Source organism: Struthio camelus, chromosome 12 (assembly GCF_040807025.1).
Source record: "Struthio camelus isolate bStrCam1 chromosome 12, bStrCam1.hap1, whole genome shotgun sequence".
Classification (NCBI taxonomy): Eukaryota; Metazoa; Chordata; class Aves; order Struthioniformes; family Struthionidae; genus Struthio; species Struthio camelus.
In genome coordinates this window covers 26,032,548-26,054,003 of record NC_090953.1, presented here as the reverse complement: position 1 = coordinate 26,054,003, position 21,456 = coordinate 26,032,548, and the positions used below count along the sequence as shown (strand labels likewise).

The 21,456-nt window shown below is 55.3% G+C and overlaps 2 protein-coding genes across 9 annotated transcripts in view; one reads left to right on the top strand and one right to left on the bottom strand.

Annotated features, from left to right (window-relative positions):
- The first annotated feature begins 276 nt into the window (after window positions 1-276).
- On the top strand, window positions 277-11,606 carry LOC104139043 (sodium/nucleoside cotransporter 2). 7 transcript variants are annotated; one of them, XM_068958457.1, is made up of 18 exons: window positions 277-342; window positions 2,330-2,461; window positions 2,535-2,632; window positions 3,117-3,208; window positions 3,666-3,855; window positions 4,260-4,401; window positions 5,224-5,337; window positions 5,722-5,799; window positions 6,186-6,266; window positions 6,610-6,690; window positions 6,836-6,961; window positions 8,307-8,437; window positions 8,659-8,827; window positions 9,054-9,251; window positions 9,680-9,761; window positions 10,321-10,419; window positions 10,868-10,979; window positions 11,269-11,600. In XM_068958457.1, exons 2-18 carry the CDS (start codon window positions 2,393-2,395, stop codon window positions 11,387-11,389), a joined length of 1,983 nt encoding a protein of 660 aa, XP_068814558.1. In that variant the 5' UTR covers window positions 277-342; window positions 2,330-2,392; the 3' UTR covers window positions 11,390-11,600. The 7 variants fall into 7 exon arrangements, with proteins under 7 accessions (XP_068814558.1, XP_068814561.1, XP_068814562.1 ...); XM_068958459.1 differs by having other exon boundaries at window positions 292-342; window positions 2,334-2,461; XM_068958458.1 differs by having other exon boundaries at window positions 315-338.
- A 333-nt stretch (window positions 11,607-11,939) lies between these two features.
- Window positions 11,940-21,456, bottom strand: part of ALPK3 (alpha kinase 3) — a 35,473-nt gene continuing 25,956 nt past the window's right edge. For both annotated transcript variants that reach the window (XM_068958455.1, XM_068958456.1), the window contains 9 exons: window positions 18,965-20,816; window positions 18,302-18,449; window positions 16,640-16,767; window positions 15,977-16,012; window positions 15,569-15,843; window positions 15,079-15,167; window positions 14,488-14,705; window positions 14,275-14,323; window positions 11,940-14,010 (listed from right to left, as the gene is read on the bottom strand). In XM_068958455.1, coding sequence (XP_068814556.1) covers window positions 13,689-14,010; window positions 14,275-14,323; window positions 14,488-14,705; window positions 15,079-15,167; window positions 15,569-15,843; window positions 15,977-16,012; window positions 16,640-16,767; window positions 18,302-18,449; window positions 18,965-20,816 — 3,117 coding nt within the window. In that variant the 3' untranslated portion in view covers window positions 11,940-13,688. The remainder of the gene's footprint in view (window positions 14,011-14,274; window positions 14,324-14,487; window positions 14,706-15,078; window positions 15,168-15,568; window positions 15,844-15,976; window positions 16,013-16,639; window positions 16,768-18,301; window positions 18,450-18,964; window positions 20,817-21,456) is intronic.

Genomic DNA, 21,456 nt, shown 5'->3' with positions numbered 1-21,456 from the left:
GGATAAAAGTTGGATTTCTCACTTTTCAGAGCTTGCCGCGGGGCTTGTTTTTTCGCTCTGTCAAGAGAGACTGTTCCCGGACGCTGTTGCCTCCACGGCTGCTCCGCCAGGCCCCCTTGGGCGCCCGCCGTCGTGAAGCACCAGCGTGCTGGGCAGCCGCGCGGGGCCGGGCCGGGCCGGGCCGGGCCGGGCCGGGCCGCCAGGGCGTGCGCCCAGGGAGGAGCCTGGCCAGCGGCGGGCCGCGCTGCCAAGCCCAGGTCTTTGGACCGAGCTGTTAATCGATAACCGGGTGCGGGACAGGGAGCTGCGCGGCCTGGCGCCCGGCAGGTTCAGGGCTGGTGGGTGAGTGCCGGGGGCCGTGGCGGGCGCGAGGGCACGGGGCAGCAGGGCGCGGGCACGAGGGGACAGCGGGCGTGAAGGCGCAGGGGCCACGACGGCCTGGGGCACGAGGGCACGAGGGGACGGGGGCCCGGCCGGCCAGTGCGATGGCCCGATGGCACAGAGAGGACGTGGGGGGCACCAGGACGCGGCAGGCAGGGGGCCCGGCGGGGGGAGGCGACGTGAGGAGCCTCGGGGAGGAGGGGGCACGGCTGCACCCCCACGCACACCCCCTTCTTATTGGCTGCCTGCCCGCCCAGCCACACCCCCCCGGGGGAGAGCAGCCAATGAGGCTTCACCAAAACAATGGGCAGCTGAAGGGCTTGGCGGGGGCTCGGCCACACGCGCGCGCCGCTTCCCCCCCCTCCCCCCCCCGCGCCTCGCCGGCTGGGGGGGCGGGGCCAGCGGGGGGCCGGGGCTACCTGAGCTATGGGCGGAGCCTTGGGCTGGCAGGGGGGAGGAGGGAGGTCTGGGGGGCTGGGGGGAGGGGGCTGGGCCTTGGGGGGCACCTTGAGCTCCGGGGTGGGCTGGGGGTGACGCAGAGGTCCCTGAGCCCTAGGAGGGGTCATGGGGGTCCCTGAGCCCGAGGGTGTCCTGGGGGGTCGTAGGGGTTCCCTGAGCCCTGGGGAGGGTCCCTGAGCCCTGGGGTGGCCTGAGGTGTTCCCAGAGCCTGGGTGGGGGGGACTCTGGAGGCAGTCCCTGAGCTCTGGGGTTGATCGGGAGGGGGAGGGTCCCTGAGCCCTTGGGTGGCCGGGGGAGCTCTCTGAGCCTGGGGTCCCTGAGGGGAGGTCCTGAGGGGTCCCTGAGCCCCAGGGTGGGCCAGGGAAGGACCCTGGGGCCATGGAGGAGGGGTGGGGCCCTGCATCGGCACCGAGGGAGCCTGTTCTTGCCAAGACGCAAGGGAGGCCTCAGGCACAGAGAAGGACCTTGGAGCGCACCCCAGGTGTCAGCGTGCTTCCCCTTCAGTGGCTTGCGATAGAGCCTTTTCGTCTGTGGACCTATTCGCTTGTTGAGCGCATCACTGCTTTTGGCCTCCTTGACATCCAGTGGCAATCAATTAAATCACACACTCCCCAAAAGCTCCTTGCTTCCACTCGTTTCATTTGGGGCTGGATCATTCCCTTCAATGGACCCTAATTCTTGCATCGTGAGAAACTATGGATAATCTTGCTTTCTTCACCTTCTCTATGCCATCCTTAAATTGTAAACTCTACAACTCCCTTCAGTCATCTCTCTTCCAAAACAAGGACTCCTCTTCTTTTGCCTCCCTCCTCATACAGAAGTACTTCTGCAGGTCGCTTGCTACCTTCTCTGTGTCTTTTCTGCTCTTCACTTGTCATTTTTCAGGTAGACGAACCCAGAAGGTGTCCAAACAGGATTCTTGCAAGGATTTCTGCAGTGGCAAAAGACTGGTTTTTAGCTTTGCTATCTCATCCTTCCTAGTATGACCCTCCCATTTTGATCACTCCTCATGAAAACCACCATTTATTCTTACCCTCATTCAATGCGAAAGGACCATCTTTCTTATCCTACAGTCACTTAGTTATATTAAGAGCTTCAATGAGGGATATGGTCACATTTATTTTTTGCAAAATCCCACAGGACTTTAGCAAGGGGACCCACACTGAGGCATGTGGTCACTGTTGTTCACTTGAAGGAGTGTTGCTGGCTCTCCGCATTGTATCATATTTATTCCCCTAAGTTTAATGCTCATCTGTAAGCCCTTGGAAGCAAGGAAGAGCAAACACCTTCCCGGAGTCAGAGGAGAGCAAGAAAGCCAGCACACTGGCCCCATGACTTGAGGACCCCAGAAGATAGTCCTTCGATTCGCTGGTGCAAGAACCACTCTGAATCTCTGCTACCAAAGGGATCATCCTCTCGGAGTCCCAAACTCAAAAGTCAGGGTCAGACATTCCTCTCTTCTAGAGCTGATCCCAGCTTTCTCTCCCAGCCAGTGTGTTGACCCTTCGCAGTGCCATCTCTCTAACGCATTGAAGCTGCAGCACACCTAAAGATGGAAGATAACCAGATAACCCTGGTCAACCTTGAGAGGGGCTCAGATAACCCAGCTTTCAGCTCCCAGGTAAGGCTTCCCTTCCTCTCTTGTCTGTGTGCAGGAAGCTGCTTAGGGTACTCCGGCTAATGGTGTTTTTCAGGGGGAAGAGAGGCTCCATAAGGAATCTGATGATCCATGTGGTGAGAGCAAGGAGGAGAGGGGAAGAGAAGGGAAAGGCAGATTCTCCTCTTACTGGAGGTAAAATTTCCCCTGGAGATGCATGCAGCACTTTGCATGTACAATATTTTCAGGGGTCATAGCAAGCTCTTGTACCATCAAACCTGGCTTGCAAGTACCTGATTTGGGAGCAGCGTAGGGTCATGCTGTATAGACAAGGTAGGGTATACATTACCTGACAGCTACATATGGTTTTGTAAGGCAGCAGTGGTGAGGTCTCTGTCCCCATAGCAGCATAGCCACCTGGAGCAAGCATCTGCTCGATGTGCCCTGGGCCCTGGGGCGTACAGGGAGGTCTCCCCTGCCATAACTGGCCAGTCTTTTCCTCTCCTCTCTCCTCTGAGGTAGTATAGCTGCTAGAGGCCGAGGCATACCTACACTGCCATATTGCTGCTGCAAATGCTGTCTAGGAGACAAGATCATGATATGGCTCTGGTAGTTTTGGTCATGGAGCCCAGATCCATCTTCTGGGCCTCTCACATCTCTGCTGTGTGAATCTCCCCAGGAAGGCCCTGCACCCGGCATCCAAGGCAAAGCGTTTCTGTAAGGCTCATGCCAAGGCAATGCAGAAGGTCGTCTTGGGGCTCCTTTGTATAGGTGAGGTCTCCTCAGCACTGAGGCCCCATTTCCATAACCCTTGACTGGCCATGCTCCCATACTCCAAAAGCTGGACACCATCATCTGCCTGGAGGTTGTATCTGTTCTCACCAGCCCCGTTGTCTACGTCTTTCTCACCCCATCACTCCTGTCCTATGAGGGCTAGCAGCACCCTACTATCCTCTTCTTCTTTCTCCTCCTACCCCGAGGGTTTGCTTTTCCTCTTCTACTTGCTCCATGTGCCCCCAGACAGCTGAGATGCCACCACCAATGAGCCCCAGAGCCAGGCTGCTGGGCTGGTGCTCCCTAAAGCCTCCCCAAACACAAATGGGAGCCCTAAGGGAGGCCAGGGAAGGAGGTCTGGAGAGAAACAGACCTCAACGTTGGGCCCAGTTAGTATGATGATCCCATGATCCCATAGTCCTGCCATTGCTGATTCCCAGCGTACCTTCTCCAGCCTACCTGTGCTACTTCGCTGCAGCCTGTTGGCTCAACTTCCAGCGAGCCCTTGCCTTGGTTGTTATGACTGCTCTGGTTGTCTTCTTCATGTGCTGGAGTCTCTTCCGGAAGCACTGTGGGGCAAAGATATTGCAGCTCCTCAGGCCCTGTCGGAAATGCTTCCAAAAGTCCTGGCCGTGGCTGAAATGGTGAGTCAGGAAGAGACAGGGCCACATCCCTCCCAGGGCCTGGATCCGCACTCACATGACTTCCCAGCCAGAGCTGGGCTAGCATGACCAACAGCCATTGGTGTTGGGCACTTGCCTTGTGCTGTGCAGGCACCTTGTGATTGATGAGGCATGGCTCTAAAAGCTGTGGCAAAAATGGCTTACTGCCACCCCTCTACCTCAGTAATGATCTCCATTACGGGAAGTTCAGCCAAAGAGCAAGTGTGATGGCAATTCACACCCCTTATTTATGTCTAAGCTCAGGTTTCATTAGATGTGTGATCTGTATGGTGGCATCTCCTGGACAATTAGCTCCTGAGCTTGTCCTTTGTCTGTTCCCCATGGGGACATCCTCTCTGTGACACAGTCTGGGATTTCCTTTACAGGATGCTCTGTGTGGTCCTCCTGGGTGGTCTGACCACCTGGCTGGTTTTGGACACCTCCAGAAATCCAGAGCAGCTCGTCTCATTTGCTGGTCTCTGCTTTTTGGTTCTGTTCCTGTTTGCCTGCTCAAAGCACCACGGCGCAGTAAGCATTTCAGATGTGGCTTAGCTGTTGCTCCCCTTGCTGGATGTAACCACCGGCACTGAAAGCTGAGGAGGAAGTAGGGAATAAGTGCTTCCTGTCTACTGGCATCCCCTGATCACCCATCGCTGGGGCAAGGGAGAAGGAGCCCATGGGCTCCTCAAAGGAAGCACGGGAGCCAGCAGGGCTCCTGGGCAGAGCTAGGAGCTGGCACAGCCTGGGCACCAGAGACCAGGCTGACTGGCTGGAGTCCCAAAGCCATCGCTCTGCTTTCCTTCTCACGGCTTATCTTGGGGCTCCCTCTTTGTACCTCCATCCTGTTTTGCAGCACATCCTTCATCCCAGGACAGACCCAGCACCACACCCTGTCATGAGCTTCAGGCAGGTGGAGGAGCACTCTGAGTGGCTTGGGCAGAAGCAGTTGAAGTGAAGTCCCATTAACTTCCAACTCAACCTGCTTAAATGTTTTGGGCAATCCCTCCACCCCCTTCCTGCAAAGGGTTAATGAAGAGCAAGTTTGCTCTAGGGAATATGTAATACTAGTCAAACCGCCAGAAGTTCTCCGTGCTCTTCTCCTCCTGGGTAGGTCTGGCAGGTTATGTTCCATCAGCCATTTCCTGAGTCCCACCAACTCATTTTCTCCTTCCTGTATCACCAGCTTGTGGGTTTCTATGACACTTTTTTTAGTAGCATTCCCGTGACCATCACTCAGGGCACAGTGTGATGATGTCTGCCATGTGCAATTGTTGACAGAGGCAGGAGGCTGGAGAAGAAAGTCTTTAGGCTCTGCTAACATCTCAGTTCCCGTTCTGCTCTTGGTCCCAGGTGTCCTGGAGAGCTGTTGTCTGGGGCCTTGGCCTGGAGTTTTTACTTGGACTCTTCATCCTCCGAACAACCCCTGGCATCCAAACATTCCAGTGGCTGGGTGACCAGATCCAGGTACTGTCTGCTCACCCCATCTTGTCCTTGTGTGCTCCAACTAGCTCCCCTGGGATCAGCGAGAAGAGCCAAGGGTGGTGTTGGGTTGAGACGCTCACAAAGGTTTTTGTTTGGGAATGGAGAAATGCCAGCTGTTTTCCGGATTTGTACAGCAGCCCAAGCCTTTTGGTACAGTGTCCCTTGTGGGATGGAACAGTGCCCCATGGCTCAGAGACAGCCCACCAGTATCCCGAGCTTAGGTTTCACAGGGTCACTATCTGTCGGGGCAATTAATTGAGCTGAGCGGCTTCGGTGGGGGGACAGTCCCCTCCTGGGTAGAAGTAAGATGTCAAGGAAAGAGTGAAGGGAGGCATCTGTCCTACCATGTAACATCTCCACTTGCAGTTCTTCCTGAGTTACACCACAGCTGGCTCCAGCTTCGTCTTTGGGAATACGCTCATTGAAGAAATCTTTGCCTTTCAGGTCAGCTTGAGGAATGGGATATAGGGAGGGAGAGGAGAGCCTGGTTTTCTTCCAGTCTGGGTGCCTTGAGAGCGTGGAGCTGAATGCAACTCTGGTTGCTGGACCAGATCTCAAACAGCTCCAGCACAGGTCTCCTTCAGCCTTATATCCACCTGTGGATTTCCTCAGTGCCCTGGGAAATTTGCACTGAGAACTGATCCCCAACCCCCCTGTCAGGCATGCCCGGTGCTGAGGGACCCCGAGCGCATGGGCTGGCCCAGATCCTGTGCTGCTATGCAACACCACAGCATGCCCAGCTCATGGAGCAGGGAGCCCTGGTCCCCAAGTGTAGCTAGATGTGCTGCTCAGCTCCCCTTTAATCCTGTGCCCTGGTGCCTTGTCTGCAGACTCTGCCCATCATTGTTTTCTTCAGTTGTGTGATGTCTGTCCTCTACTACCTTGGTGTCATGCAGTGGCTCATTCTCAAGGTAGGGCCTCACACCAGGCTTTGGGATGGTAAGTGGAGAAGAGAAGGACCTGGTGCTTTCTCTAACTACCCTGCTCAGCTGGGGAATGTCCCAGGAAAATTGTAATGATACCAATCTGGGGTGATTTGTCCTGCTAAAATGATAGACGCAAAATCCTTCTTTCTTGCACATCTTTCTGAGCCCTTGGGTTGATGTTGCTTGTGGTCTGTGGACACTTCCCAAGATCACCTCGGTGCAGCTTGGGGAGGGCAGGCTGGAGAGCTGGATGCTGCCCCACTTTGCAGGGGAGAGCAGCAGGGGTGCCAGGAGCCTTTTTGAAGCTGATGGCCTTGTCTTCCCCCAGATCTCCTGGGTGCTTCAGGTCTCAATGGGCACCACTGCCACTGAAACCCTGAGTGTGGCGGGGAACATTTTTGTGGGACAGGTAAGCAACTTGGGGAGGCGATCCAGCTCCTCAGCCCTTGCAACTGAGCCTGCCGCAGAGGAAGGGTCTTCTCCTCCCGTCTCTGGAGACCTACAGCCCTGTGTGGCCCTGCCTTGAGGACATCAGAGGGTTTTCTCTCTTGCAGACTGAATCCCCACTGCTCATCCGCCCATACCTTGCAGACATGACCAATTCAGAAATCCACGCGGTGATGACTGGTGGCTTTTCCACCATAGCGGGCAGTGTGATGGGAGCCTACATTTCTTTTGGGGTGAGTGCATGAGTAGGTGCATGTCACGTGCTCCCTGCTTAGGAGCTCTGGCACACAAGAACTGCCCAGGACTTGCTGGGGAGACCCCCTGCAGGTACCCAGTGGTCCCTTTCAGTGAGCACGCTAAGGGCAGGGGGCAGTCATGCACAGCCTCACCTTTGCTGGCTTGCCAAAAAATGAATTGCCCTACTGGGTCAAATTGCCAAGGAATTGCCAAGGGACCCTCACTGTGTGTCCTTCTACAGAGAACTGCACAAATCTTATAACTGAATCACAGAATAATTTAGCCTGGAAGGACCCTCTGAGGGCTCATCAATGAGCCTCTGAGGGCTCATTGCAGGGCTGATGGCAAAGCCCAAGCAGGGTGGTCAGGGCCTTGTCCAGTTCGGCAGTGAACATCCCCATGGATGGAGATCCCCTCCAGCACTCTGGTGCATCCCACAGCTGCCCCAGTCATGGAGAACATACTTTCCTTATGTCTAACCGGAATTTCCCCGCTGCAGCCTGTACTGTTGCCTCTCCTCCTTTCACAGGGCACCTCTGAGAAGCAGCTGGCTCTGTCTACCCTACAGCCCACTTTTAGGTAGTTGGAAATGCCAATTAGGACCCCCGTCCCCTCAGCCTTCTCTTCTCCCAGCTAAACAAGCCCAGCTCCCTCAGCATCACCTTGGAGGTCCTGTGCCCTGACCATCTTGGGGATCCTTTGCTGGACTCTCTCTAGTTTATCAGTCTCTCAAAACTGGACACAGTATCCCGATGTGGCCTCATCAGTGCTCCATGATGGGGAACAATCCTTCCCCTCAACCTGCTGGCAGGGATCCTGCTAAGTAAACATTAATTAGGCTCTTTAAAGAGAAAGCTAGGGGTGAAAGATCACAGAAATAAGAAATAACCACTCAGCAGGCAGGGGAGGGGTGAGAAGAGACTGTTACTGTAATACACCATTCTGGCTGGAAGCTTGGCTGTTCATCAACAGGTAAAAGTTCGCAATGTTGCACGACCTATTCCTCTGATACTGATAAAAAGGGACAAGGAAGGGACAGGAATCATCAAGATGAAGTCAAACAGCAAAAGAGACTAATGTCTCCAGGGCCATGATTCTCGTGGCTCCAGCAACACCTCCATCCAAGCAAGTTGCCCTAAGTGCTGCGTGTAGCCAAGATGGGGAAAGAGAGAGACCTTTTCCCACCCTGATCAGCCAGCTGAGCAAACAGAGAGCCCTGAACTGCTCCAAGCATTGCTTGCTGATGCTGGCCATGTGCTAGGGGCACCCCAGGATGGTACGTCTTGTGGTGCAGCCTTGCACAGAGATGCCAGGCCTGAGTGCATGGTCTGCGTGTTACAGATAGATGCAGCATCGCTGATTGCAGCCTCCGTGATGGCTGCACCCTGTGCGCTCGCCATGTCCAAGCTCGTCTACCCCGAAGTGGAAGAGTCCAAGTTCAAGGGCAAAGAAAACATCCGCCTTTCCTGTGGGTGAGTGGGGGCAGAGGGATGAAGGAGTGGTGCTACACTTGTGCTTCCAGACCGGGGAAGCTGTGGAGACAATTTAGGGGGAGGTGCAGATGTCACGAGCAACCCAAGGCTGGGAGAACCTGTGTGACGTGCAGACCACGCAGTATGTCCGGGGACCAAGAGCCGATCTTGCATGGGGGATGCCTGGCCATGCGAGCCCTTCAGGCTCTTTTTCCTCACAGGGAGGAGCGGAACATCCTGGAAGCTGCTAGCAATGGGGCTGCCGCCTCTGTGGGGCTCGTGGCTAACATCGCAGTCAATCTCATTGCCTTCTTGGCAGCTCTAGAGTTTATCAATGCTGCATTGCGCTGGTTCGGGGAGATGGTAGACATCGAGGGGCTCTCCTTCCAGGTATCCACCAGCAACCCTGAAGGCAGCCTCACCCTGCCAGATCCCCCATCCACGGTGTCCCCCCATCCCCACTGCTGCCTGCTGCCTCAGTAGACTGCTGGGACCCCCTTCTTGCTCAGCTTTCACCTTACTGGGGGCTTGGCAAATCCTGGCTACAGGTGCCCAAGCTGGGAGCTATGCAGATGGTCAGCTCTGAGTGAATTCCTTCCCGGGATTCTCTTCTCAGGTGATCTGCTCCTACATCCTCATGCCCGTGGCCTTTCTCATGGGGGCAGACTGGGCAGACTCACCACTGGTGGCTGAGCTCTTGGGGATCAAGATCTTCTTGAATGAGTTTGTGGCATACCAGCAGCTGGCCACGTACAAGAAGAACCGGCTATCAGGCCTGGAGGAGTGGGATGGGAGCCGGAAGCAGTGGATATCTGTGAGAGGCACCTGCCACCCTGTCAGGCACAGGGCAGGGATGGAGCCCGGTGAAATGGGTGCAGGCGGATGATGGTGTTAGGGTAGGAGGGCAGCTCTGGCCAGCTAGTCAGCTATGGGTCAGTGAAACAGCCAGTGAAGCCCTCTCCGTTCTTCCTGCTCTCCAGTGGGGCAGCTCATGGTGTTACAGGGTCCTTCCATACCCACTATGTTCTCAGCCCAGCCTCTCCTGCAGGCAGGCAGCCCACCACCTACCTCCTTGCCCCCAAAAAAGTCTAGAGGAGAAAGGGCAGGGTTGGGGGGGGAACTCATCTCCATCCTGCCCAGCTGGGCTGGAAGCTGCAGCCTGGTGCTCAGCTCTGGGTGCTATGGGCCTGGTGGGGCGGTTGCTGTGCCGAGGTGACCATCCCCTCTCGCTGTGCCCTGCAGGAGCGAGCCGAGAGCATCACCACCTTTGCACTCTGTGGATTCGCCAACTTCAGCTCCATCGGGATCATGTTGGGAGGCCTGAGTGAGTACAACCCATGTCCAGGGTCCCTGAGTGCAACCTGTGTCCAGGGTTCCTGAGCACAGGGCAGTGGGATCCCAGGCCCAGGGAGAGCAGGCTCAGCTGGGATAGAGGCACTTGTTGTCTGTGAGCCTCTGTGTCCAATCTCTGCCAGCATACAGATAAGAAATTGGACTTGCATGAGGTGATAAGGCTGATTTTTTGCACCGCACCCAAGGGCAAGGGCCATGGCACAACCCACCAGCACAGGCGCTACCAAGCCACGGGGGAAAAGGGCAGAGCCATCAGTGCCGACAGCACCAGGGGCTCTGATCAAACACCCATGGGTGCAGGATGCACACAGCACTCTGCCAGCACCCATCGCAACTAGCACTGGCAGACAGCATGCCAGTCCCTGGTGGAAGGATCATGATGTCCCCAAGGCACCACATTAGACAAGCGGTCCCCATGACAGGGCATCACATGGCAGAGGGGACCTGGGGACACGTCCCCTTTTGCAGCTGCTCCCAACCCAGGGCAGAGCAAGGACAAGGGTCCAACTCACCTTGCTTTAATTCCACAGCCTCTATGGTACCCCAACGCAAGGGTGACTTTGCCTCCCTTGTGCTGCGAGCCCTGCTCACTGGCATCTGCGTCTCCATGCTCAATGCTTGCCTAGCAGGTAGGTCTCTGCTCACTGCTGTGCAGCCCCAGGGGGCAGCCGAGAATCGAGGAAGGGTCGGGAAGAGGCAGGCAGAGGAGTGAAACCCCTGTAAATGCATGTGACGGGATGGGGAAGGTTGGCCTGCCCTTCCTATGGCTCTGCTAGAGCCTCTAAAACCCCCTGCTCTCCCCACAGCTCTGCCAGGGCTCCCCAGGCACTCCTTTGCTCTCCTGATAGTTCTGCAGTGGCCCCTCACCCTCATAAGGGCTGTGATCAGGGCATTTCAAGGGTGGGTTTGTGGCACTGCAAGGAGCTCCCTAAGGCCGCAGCTGCAGCTGCTTGTGGGGGTGGGGGGGGTGTAGGGGATGTGCAAGCACAGTCCAAGTATGGGACTTGCAAGCATGGTCAAGGCACAGGATTTGCAAAAATGATCCAAGAGCCCCAACCACAAGGTCCTGTCTCCCAGGCCTCCTTTACGTGCCAACAGAGGTGAGCGACTGTGTGACCTTCCTCAGCACCACCAACTTCAGCTCCACCAGCTATGCCACATACACATGCTGCAAGCAGCTCTTTGCCAGGTGAGTGCGTGGCCAGGCTGTGGGAAACATACACTGTATGGTCTGATCTAAGGATCCGTGTCAGGGTCACAGCCACGGCTGGATGGTAGACCTTGCAGCTTGTACAAGTATCGCATGTCCTTCACCCTCAAACCCCACAACTCTGTGCCACAGCACAGCTGGCACCCAAAGACATGGCTCTCCTGCTGGGATATGGGCAGCCCAGCATAAGGATTCGACTCATCAGCTTTTGGGTGGCGGTTACAGAAGGGGGGCAGCTTGCCCTGACTGTGTCTCTCTCCTCTTCCAGCTCAATGCTTGGGGAGAATGGGACCCTTTCCTTCACGGCTCCCTGGGCAGGTGTGGAGGAGAGCGTGCCATGCCTGATCCAGTGCTGTGGACACTACAACCACACGACCTGCGCAGGGTGATCCTGGACTTGCTGTGGCACCCAAAGGTGCAGGCAGCTGCCAGCTCCTGGATCAAGGGCCTCCAAGCACTGGGGTCTACCCACAAAGGCACAAAAATCCCCAACACAGACCCATGCATCTGTATTTCTCCCCTCTGCCCCACTGGTGCCAGGTAGCAGATACCTGCAGACAGGGGGGACAGCTCCCTAATAAACCATGGAAATCTCCCTGCACTTGCCCTGAGCCCTATGTGCTGCTCTCTGGCACCCAATCATGCTGTGGGAGAGGGTGCAGGGTGCTTTGCTTGGGCTGTACTCTGTAACTGGAGCTCCCTGTAGCTGACATTTGCTGCAAACCCTGCAAGCTGAGCCTCTGCCAGGTGTTACAGCCTCAGGAACTTGTCCCAGCCACCCTCTTCTCCCCAAGGGGTGAAGATGGGGTAGAGCCATTACGCGAAGCCCCATCCTTCCCTGAACATGAGCTGTACCACCCCTCCCCCCTTGGGTGCCTTACAGGTCGCCCCAGACCCCCAGCAGGGAGCTGCAGCATCTTTTCCGCAGTGACCACAGCATAGGGAAACAGCCCAGTCCTTCTCACTTTATTGCACTCGAGCACAGCCATTTGCCAACGCGGCTACGTATGTACATCGTTATTTTACAATGACCTGACGGCGAGCACCAGGGCCCTGGAGCATGCTGTGCTCCTGGCCTGACCCATCTCCTCCTCTGCTGGGCTGCAGTAAGCCACATTTGGGATGGGACACCAATGCCCTCGTGACTCTTACGGGGTGGTAACACATGCCCAACCCCATCCTCCAGAGCCCTAGTGAAGGTTAGGCTCTGCAGTGAGACAGGAGCAGGTAGAGCTGGGACAAGAGCTCTTAGCAAGCAGCACTGTAGCAAACACTGCCCGTCAACACGCTCTGCTGGCTACTGCGCAACCTTGAAGAGCTGATGGGTTTGAGGGAGGCTTGATGCAACTCAGGGCACTTCACTTTCCAGTCCAAGCACCACTGCCCATCCATCGCTGCCTCGTGCCACAGCTAGAAGCTGTAAGTCCCAGAGCTGGACAGTCCACCCAGCGCTATCCTTCACAGGCGCACAAGGCAGGCAGGCCGGCAGCAGGGCTGCCGCTTCCGCTGGGGTATGACATGGTACTTTACGGGGGGTGGTGCTAAGCAAGGGTGACTGGGTGGGTGTTACGTGGCTGGACAGGGTTTGCATACGGCAGACAGGCAAGGGATGGCAAGACCCAATGAGCTGAGCAGCCCTCGGCATACAGGAGAGGCTTCCCCCAGCTCCTGGGTACCCTGTGTGAGGTAGAGCAGTCTTACCATGGCATGGCTGGCACCCATAGGCAGCACCACCGGCCTCAGCATCCACCCGGCAAGGGGGTAGGAGGCCCCAGGGACCTTATGATGCTTGCCCAAGGGTGCAGAAGGAGGCTGGGAGCACAGAGGGAGGCAAGCGTGCAAACTCCCATCGCCATGCAGTCACCAGCACCAGTACCAACACCAGTGCCATCCCATGTGACTGGCCCATGTGACAGGTTCTCCAAAGAATAGCAGCAAAGAAGCATGAGAGGTGCACCACTGCTAAAACCATCTGCAGTGAAAGTCTTGCCTTTTTCAGCGCTTCGTCAGGGCAAATGGGAGGAGTCGGGCCCTGTTCAGGTTCACATCCTTGACACGGAACACTAGCAGGATTTGACACGGTGTCTTCAGGGAGGATGCTAAGAGATCCCTCTTAGCACGTGCTGTGGCATGTGTTGGGGGAGCACGAAGGTGCTGGGAGGCAGGAGAACAACCCAGCCTGCCAGTCACCTTGGCAAGCGTTGGGGACACTGCTGGGAAAGGGGCCTTGTAGATCAACATGGCACAGGCCAAGCCCAAGGGAGCAGGGCTGACGGCCCCTGCCTTGAGCGCACCAGGGCCAGGCACCAGCGCCAAGCTTAAGAAAGCTAAACGAACAGAGTCAAGAGAGGAAAGCAAGCCCTACAGCACAGGACTGTGCCGCCCCACAGACTCCACCATTGGCGGTAGCTTATGTTAAAGAGGTAATAAAGATGGCAGCCATGGGCCAGCGCCACAACACCCACAGCTCTGCAGGTCCTGCTGTGAATCCAGCCAGGTCACTCCTCCACTAGCACACCACACACAACACAAACGCTACGAGCCGGGGCAGGAGCTGAAGGAAGGAGACTCGCGGCAGCAGCTGCTGCTGGGGTCTCCCCCTTCCCAACGGGGTGTGCAGGCACACGCACACTCCTGGCTGCTTGGGCTCGGGGCCAGAGTGGAGAGTCCCAGCCAAGGCGGCTCTGGCTACTGTGGGTGGCCGAACTTGCCGCTCTCTCCAGATCTGAGTTTGGAGGCTGCCTGGGCCTCTCCTGATTCTCCTGCTTTCCGGGAGCTCTTTGGGCTCACAGCAGCCTTGCGGGTGCCCTGGGGACTTGCCAGGCCCTTCTTTGGAAGCTGGGGGCTGGACTGGGCAGACTTCCTGCCCGTGGAGGGGCTCTTGGGGCCCTTGGGCTTGGCTGGCTCCAGAGTCTTCAGGCCCAGGATGTTGCAGTAAAGGTTACACTGGTGAGTAGCTGCGAATTGCTCCAGCAGGGATGGGAAGCAGCTTTCCTTCAGCCCCTGGTACCTGTCAATACAGCCACACTCAGCCCCGGCTCATGCAAGGAGACCTCCCGCTCGCCTTGTTCCCCAGTGCCAGTAGCTCTTCCTCCCAGCCCACTGGCTAGGAGAGAGTCGAGGCACTGGGCCTGGCCTTGAAGAGCTCCTGCCCACTGGCTGGTGAAGATGGAGCCCGGCTGTGCTCACCACTGCACTGTTTCTTTGGTCACACAAGCAGCGGAACTGGAGACAGCCTGAGCTGCCCTGAGCTAGCAGCTGGAGGGTCACTCACCCTTTCAGGCTGGTAGCTATCCTCACGTTGGTCATCTTCCATCCCACCCCTGCAATGAAGGAGAGAACAACCAGTGCCAAAGGCAGGCTCATTGCCCCTGGAGCAGGGATGCCCTGCTCAATGTACAGAGACCTAAGCTGGGGCTTTTCTTCCTCCTTTCATAGGTCAGGATGCGGGGAGGAGCCACAGGAATCAGGCAGGAGGTCCCATTACCTTCCATGTCGGTCACAAGGATGTTTCCATTCGTCCACTGGTAGACCCAGTGCTGGAAGGTGCAGCACTTCAGCACAATCTCCGAGGTGCCCCTTGCCACCAGGCTGCCATCTCTCTCAGTGACACAGTACTGCTCGCAGGGGCCCCCAAGGTCTTCCTCCACCGTGGCATAAGGGATGTTGTTAGCCGGTCGGTAAATCAGGTACAGAGGAATTATCCTGCACAGCACCACACAGTTGGGGTCGGCACCAGCTGACAAGCTCTCCCGCCTCAGCAAATGGAAACTCACACCCTCCATCTGCAAACACAGCCTTCTCCTCCACCTCTGCCCCTCTGCTCCCAAAGCCAAATTCCAGAACATCTGCCAGAGTTAGAAATCAGCTTGCCAGTCCCTGGCACAGTTCCCCCCCCTTCACCCCCCCACGCCCAAAATCTCCCTAGGTTCAACTTCTTTAACATGCTTGGGCATTGGGTTCTTCCCTTGGGCTTGATGCCCTGAAGGTGGGAGAACAGCACATGGGGAACCCTCCCCACCGTCCAGCTGCTTTGCCCCTCTGTTAAGCCAACAGAGAGTCACAGTATGCTACTTACTCAGGCACTGCTCCAAAATCGGGGACGGCTCGTGCCTCAGCAGCAAAGATCTTGCAGTACTCTCGGCTGGAATTCTGGATTTTACATTCCTGGAGATTCAAGCAGAAGAGTCAGGGACTTTTCCTGCTTCACGCCAACCAGGCAGCCAGTGCTCAGGCCTCCCCAGGACTCCCCACCTCACAAAGCATCCCTTGCTACCACTGTCAGTCTGTTCCCTGTCCTGGCAGTCAAAGAGAGTGACAGGAATCCTACAAGCAGCTGTGTGGTGCTCAGAGAGAAGGGCTGAAGCCAGGAACAACAAGCACAATGCCAGCCCCGCTGGGACACGGCTCAGCCCCTCCAGAGAATTTGAAAAGTTGAAGGAAATAAAGAAAATGGGAACAGAATTGAGGACTGTGGCTCATTCAGACAGGGAAGCAGTGCAGAAGGCAACTAGAGGGCACCCAGAGCCCCAGGCTGCCCCACAAGGGTGCCAGCCTGCAGTGCCCACCTGGATGGTGATATCGTAGTTCTTCTCGACGAGGCTGTTCTCGTTCTTGGTCCCAAAGACAATGAAATTGTGCACTTTGATGACGCAGGTCCGGCCGGACTCAAAGACAGGCTCTAGGCCGTAGATGGCCCTAGCACGGCAGGCTTTGCGCAGGAAGCCGGCACCCGCTTCCATGTCCTCGCTCACAACACGCCCGAAGAACTTGTCCCCCCAGTAGCCTGAGTCAGCCAAGCCTTTCGCAAACACCATGGGCGTCATCTCGATCTCCTCACCAACTGGTGGAGGGAAGAACTGGTGAGCAGGGACACAGCGGGCATGTCCTACCCCTGCTGCTGAGCTATCTGCATCCACGCAGCAAGAGGCGGTGGCTGGGGCAGCGCTCGCAGCTTGTCAGCGGATCGCCCTTACCTTCAATCTCTTCCCTCAAGATAAATCCTGACAGCACTGGAGGAGATACAAGCAGGAGACCAGTTAGGGCCCTGTCAGAATCCCACCCTGCCCCAAGGCCAATGTACTTTCATTTGAAGGGATCACAAGGAAAACATCCTGAATCACTCATACATTAGTATGGACAAGCCTGTCTCAGCAAGCATCTTCTGCTCTACTAGAGGTCTGGGCTTGCTGCCTCAATGGGACCCCGAAAAGCGAGCACTTCTGAGTCAGAATTAACTGATGGGCAGTTTGCAGAGAACAGCACTGTGGCCCAACTGGACGTCACTCCCTCCTCTGCAGAGCCCAGGCCCTGCACACCCTTGCAGTGCTCTTGCCCAGGCTCAGAGCGTACCCCACAGTCGTTTGGATTGCTCTCTCCCTGATGGCCAGGCTCCCCCAGTCCAAATCTGTGCCCTCTCCCACCTCGCTTGCCCCCACACTGTCCCAAAGACACGTGATCTCAGGGTGGGATTCGCTACTAGGAGGTGGAGGTAGACATGCACCTTGGAGAGGCGGTGTTACGGGGTTCACAGAGCTTCCTCTCCACAACCCAGGACCAAGCCCTTTCCTTGGCTCTCTATGCCACCCCGCTGCACGCCCAGGTAGCCAGGAGAGCCGCCCAGGCTAAGGGCTCCTCACCTTCTGGGCTGAGCAGAAAGTCAGTGGAGTCAGTGCCGTACTCATTGTTTATCACACACTGGTAGACCCCGCAGTCCTTCTGGGATGCCTGCACAATAGCCAAGGCTGCCTGGCCCTCGTCACCAGCACTGCAGAAAATCAAAGCATTATTTCAACCCCGTCACAGGCTACTACACTGCTGTGGGCACTACACAGCCTCTGGAGAATTGGAAAAGGGCTAGAAAGGATGCAAACCCTGCTGAGAAAAGGGATTTCATTTCCCAGTTAGCTCAAGGGCATGCAGGAAGGTAGCAGTGTCCCAGCTGTTCCCCCAGAACGTCATGGCATCAGGAGGTCTGCCCTGCAGTCCGTACTCACGGAGATGCACATCTTTCCAGGAAACCCTGTAACCCCTGGCTGGAGCTGGGCTGCAATCCCACACTGATAGCCAGCAAAGGGACTGGCCTTTGAGCATGGCTGGGATCAGGGCTGTACTCGGACTACTAAACCCCAGTCTGGATAGGACAGAGGTGTCAAGCTTTCTGCTACATTTCAGCCAATTCACAAGCAAGGGCAGATACTACTCTCCATCCTGCAGCCCCTCCCTCTCCAAAGAATTTGTAGAGCATCAGCTCTGTATTAGCAGACTGCTGGTCTTCTCCAGTCTGTAGCACCAAGCTTTGGACTGGCAATTCCCCTTAGCCAAGGTGGCGGCACACCGGGTGGACATATCTCCACAAAAATCAAAGGCCTATTTCTGCCTCACATGGCCAGCATGATCAATAAGGGAATGATGGATCATACAGGGAAGAGATGGGACCCCCAACTTGAGACTCACTGGCTGAGCTGACTGCACTGCCTGTTCAGTCAGAGGGAAACGGCTGCTCCTAGTCCATCTGCCCCAGTTCAAATATCTGCCGTAGGAGATATTTGGGGTTTGTGCCCCAACTGCACCTCTTTCTACTTGCTCACTATAAAGGGAGCTCAGGTGACTTTCAGATACTTTAGGTAAATCCCATCCAATGTGGATGATGCTCCCACACAAGTTATTGCTTGCATACGCTTGAGAATAGAGAGTTTTCCCTATTGCATGCAAAGGAATATCCAGAATACAGTAAGCCACCCAAGCAGTCTGAAAATACTCTCCAAGCACAAGGGCCATGCCAAGGGCAGAGATGGCATGGCCAGAGCTTGCTTTTCTCCATTTACACTTACCAGGGTTGCTTGTATGGATGTGCCTATTTGGGTGCAGTGAGCTGACCCTCCCAGCACTGCCACCACCATCACGTATATCACTAGGGGTCCCAGTTTTGCAGCTCACACCTAGCTCTCAAACTCTGAGCTGGGCACAGTACCTTCCCTGCCCTCCCCAAGGCTCGGGTTCAACCTCTACCCTCTTCAAGGCTCTGCTATTCAAAGCATCAGCCCCCAAATCACAGCCAGACTCTGGATGGAGTACAAACAGGACAAGCAGGGCAGCCACTTCCTGTCCTCGCAATCCCTCCCTCCCAGGGCACTGCAGTCACAGAGTTCACAACGTACCATGCCATGCAGTGAGCTTCCCATGCAGTCTTAATAGAAGGGGCACCTTCACCCCAGTAAATGCGGGGGCCAGAGCTGGATTTAACACATGAACCCAGGGCTATGCACAAAGGCTAAAACAAAGTGGAGCTGGCAGGTTACCTCCTTCGGGCTTCTGCTACAGGGATATCGTCCTTGTACCACACCAGCTTAGAATCGCTCAAAATATTGAAGAACTGGCACCAAAGTTTCAGGTTTCCTGATGCATCAGAGAATTGTTCTGCCCTGATCTTACGAATCACCTGTGGAGCTAAGGACAGGGTGCAAAGAGACCAATGGTGAGATACACAACACTAGTTGCAGCTCTGGGGATAAGCCAGCCAACCCCAGCACTGCTTCTTAGCACTTAGGTGTTAGGTACCAGGCGTACATCGGCACACCCTGGTACAACATTGCCTTCACAAGGAAAGTGTCAGAGCTCTATTTGGATAAATATAATGGGATAAAACTGCTTCATTCAGCAGTGCAGCACAGTACTACCTAGTTGGACTAAGCAAGAGACAATGTAGAAGAAAACTAGGGAATGTAGAAACATTTACTCACTGACGTAGGGAACTTTCGGCTTTCCAACATCCAAAGGCTGATGCTGAAAACCCTGCAAATGCACAAAACACACAGCCCCAGCTGGCTGTCATGGAGGGCTCTGCCCAGAAGACCATGTCGGTTGGCCAGGCTCCCTTTGTAGGCAACAGGGAAACATGCTTCTACAGCACAGTTCATGTGGCTACTTCGGGGTCCAGAGATGGGAATTATCTCTTTTCTTACCTTTAAATGGGTTATTTTCTTTCTTGGACTCTGCCAGTTGTACTTCCGGCTTAGCATCTTCATGAGCTTCATGGTCACTACTGCTGTCACCTGTGGGCTCCTCATACAGCTTAGGGACCTCCAATGTGGCCATCTTTTTCATGAGGGTTGGTGAGCGCTGCTCTGCAGGCGGGGATGGAGCCAGGACAGGGGTTTGCAATAGGGCTGCATTCTTCCTGGATTGCCGTGGTGAAACAGTAGGACTTTTCATATGCCCTTGGCTCTCTGGGGTTGCATCCTCTTCCTCCCCCACCTGCTTGTTTTTTGGCAGGTATATTTTGCGTCGCGCCCCAGAAGCAAGCTCCTCTGGGGTGGCACAAGGCAGCACTGCAAGAGGGTCACCAGGGCTCTCTTTCTCACGGCTTGCTGGATGCAAATCAGAAATATTATTAGGAGGCTGCCCTGCTCCTGCTGCTGGCATGCTGCCCACCACGATAGAGGGCACAGAGAGTTGGGGTGGTCCCTCCACCTCAGGAGCTACCCTGGTACGTCTCTTTGGTGGCACAGGCCTGCAAGCCAGCATCTCCTTGCTGGTAACAAATTCCTCATTGATCATACCCGTAATCCGCCTGGATGTCCTGGGAGTCAGAAGCAAGTTTTCTGCCGTCTGGAAGAGCTGATTGTTTTGTACCTTTTCCAAAACTCTCCTTGAGGTTCGGGGGCTCAGACCTGCAATGCCAATTTCTGGGAGCGCTGTTTCCTCCACAGCATGCTGCTCCTCTTCATTGGCGTCAGTGTCGTCTTTCATGACATCCTTACTGCTATCTGACATTTTTAAAAGCAGCAGTAGATAGTTCTTCAAGGAAGACACAAGGTTCTTGTGCTGTATCTTCTCCTCCAAAGGCATCTCCTGAGGTCTCTCGGGACTCGGCAGAACCAGTGGTACTTGTGGCTGGACCTCAGTGCTTCCTTCAGAAGTGCCTGAAGGTGCTGCTGGCTCCTGGCTTGGAGCTGCAGCTTTTTGCTCTCCTCCTTCCTTTCTTTGAGATCCCACAGGCACCAGTTTGGCACTCTCCTCCCCTGAAGACCTCACTGGAAACTCCTCCTGCAAGGCAGACTCATCTGCCTTTTTGATTTCTATTTCTTTGATCACATCTGGTAGCAGCTGGGCTCCAGATGGGATCCCCCCTGCTGCAGCCTCTTTCCCTACAGTGCTGTGAGCTGCAGTTGGTGCTTCCTGAAGCACCGACGTCCCTGCTGCAGGAGCAGGAAGCGGCTCTTCCTTGGAAGCTCGGACTGAAACAGGAGCTGGCATTTCAGTCTCCTGAAGCACTAAAGGTATCCCTCCAGCCTCCCCGTCTGCAGCCCTGGGAGACGGCTCTGCTGCACAGATCCTTTCTGCCTCTGCATGGGGCTGGCTCCCAGGCAGCTTTGCTCCTGCCTCTTTGCTCTCCCTATGCTTTATTGCTGTCAGATGGGCACTTTGCTCAAGAGGAGTATTATCTCCAGGCTCTGGAGGACTTGATTTGTTTAGCAATGGCTCTTTTTCAACTTGGCTCTTGTTCTCTTCATTTGACAGTCCTTGTTGGGTCTCTCTGCCTTTGAGAGTCTGGGAATGTCCTTCTGCCTGTTTCCAAGAGGGAGGATGCTCCTTGCTGGGCTGTGTGTGGTCAGGAGTAGGTGCTGGCAGCTTCGGTGGTTCCTGAGGCCTAAGCCTAGGGTTTGTCCTTTTTCCAGACCCCCTGGTCTCCTGGCAGTTGGGCATCTCTTTCCTGAACTCTTCGAATTTGTTGGCTTGCTGACCAGTGTCTACCGTTGGAGCAGACACTGGATGTTTTAAGTCACTAGCAGACTGTTCCACTGTTACTGCAACCTAGTAAAAAAATAAAGTAAAAATGGAAAATGAACACTGTTTTACTACTTGTGTCCACTCTGTGGTGCTTATGGTTCCTCTAGAGTACATCACAGTGCTTGACCTCTGTTTGAATCTTAAACCTTAATTATTCTAACCCAGTACCTCCTACATTCACCTAACATTGAGGCCCTCATGGCTTCACCAGCGTCCATGGTAGCGAGTCCCACAGCCTGCTGTCATGTGGCATAAAACAGTTTTTCATTTAATCAGCTCCAATTCTGTTGCCTTTCAACATCTTGGTTGTGCACAACGGGGCAGGCTCATCTACCTCCCTAAAACATTTAACGGCTTTCAATTCTATCCCCTCCAACACAGCTCCTTCCCAAGCTGCAAAACTCCCTGTTTTCACCAGCCACTGCCGAGGCCTTGAATAATTTTCTTGCTCTTTTTTTAAGACTTGGTCTTCCCCTTAGAATGTATCTGCAATCTTCATCTTGAGACGGTGTGATCAGCATGTCACACGGTATCTGGATGAGGCTGCCCAAATGATTTATAGTGAAATTGTGCACTGTAACATTATCTGTGCTATTCAACCATCCTGTTTCTTTGACATTCTGGAAGCTCAAATGTTTCCGACTACAGCTGCACACCAGTAGAC

What these genes read in the sequence shown, in the direction of transcription:
- LOC104139043 (XM_068958457.1), top strand. Translation starts at nt 2,393, where the DNA reads ATGGAAGATAACCAGATAACCCTGGTCAACCTTGAGAGGGGCTCAGAT. An exon ending in ACCCAGCTTTCAGCTCCCAG is followed by an intron (nt 2,462 to 2,534) that starts GTAAGGCTTCCC and finishes GGTGTTTTTCAG; the next exon opens with GGGGAAGAGAGGCTCCATAA. An exon ending in GCTCAATGCTTGCCTAGCAG is followed by an intron (nt 10,420 to 10,867) that starts GTAGGTCTCTGC and finishes CCTGTCTCCCAG; the next exon opens with GCCTCCTTTACGTGCCAACA.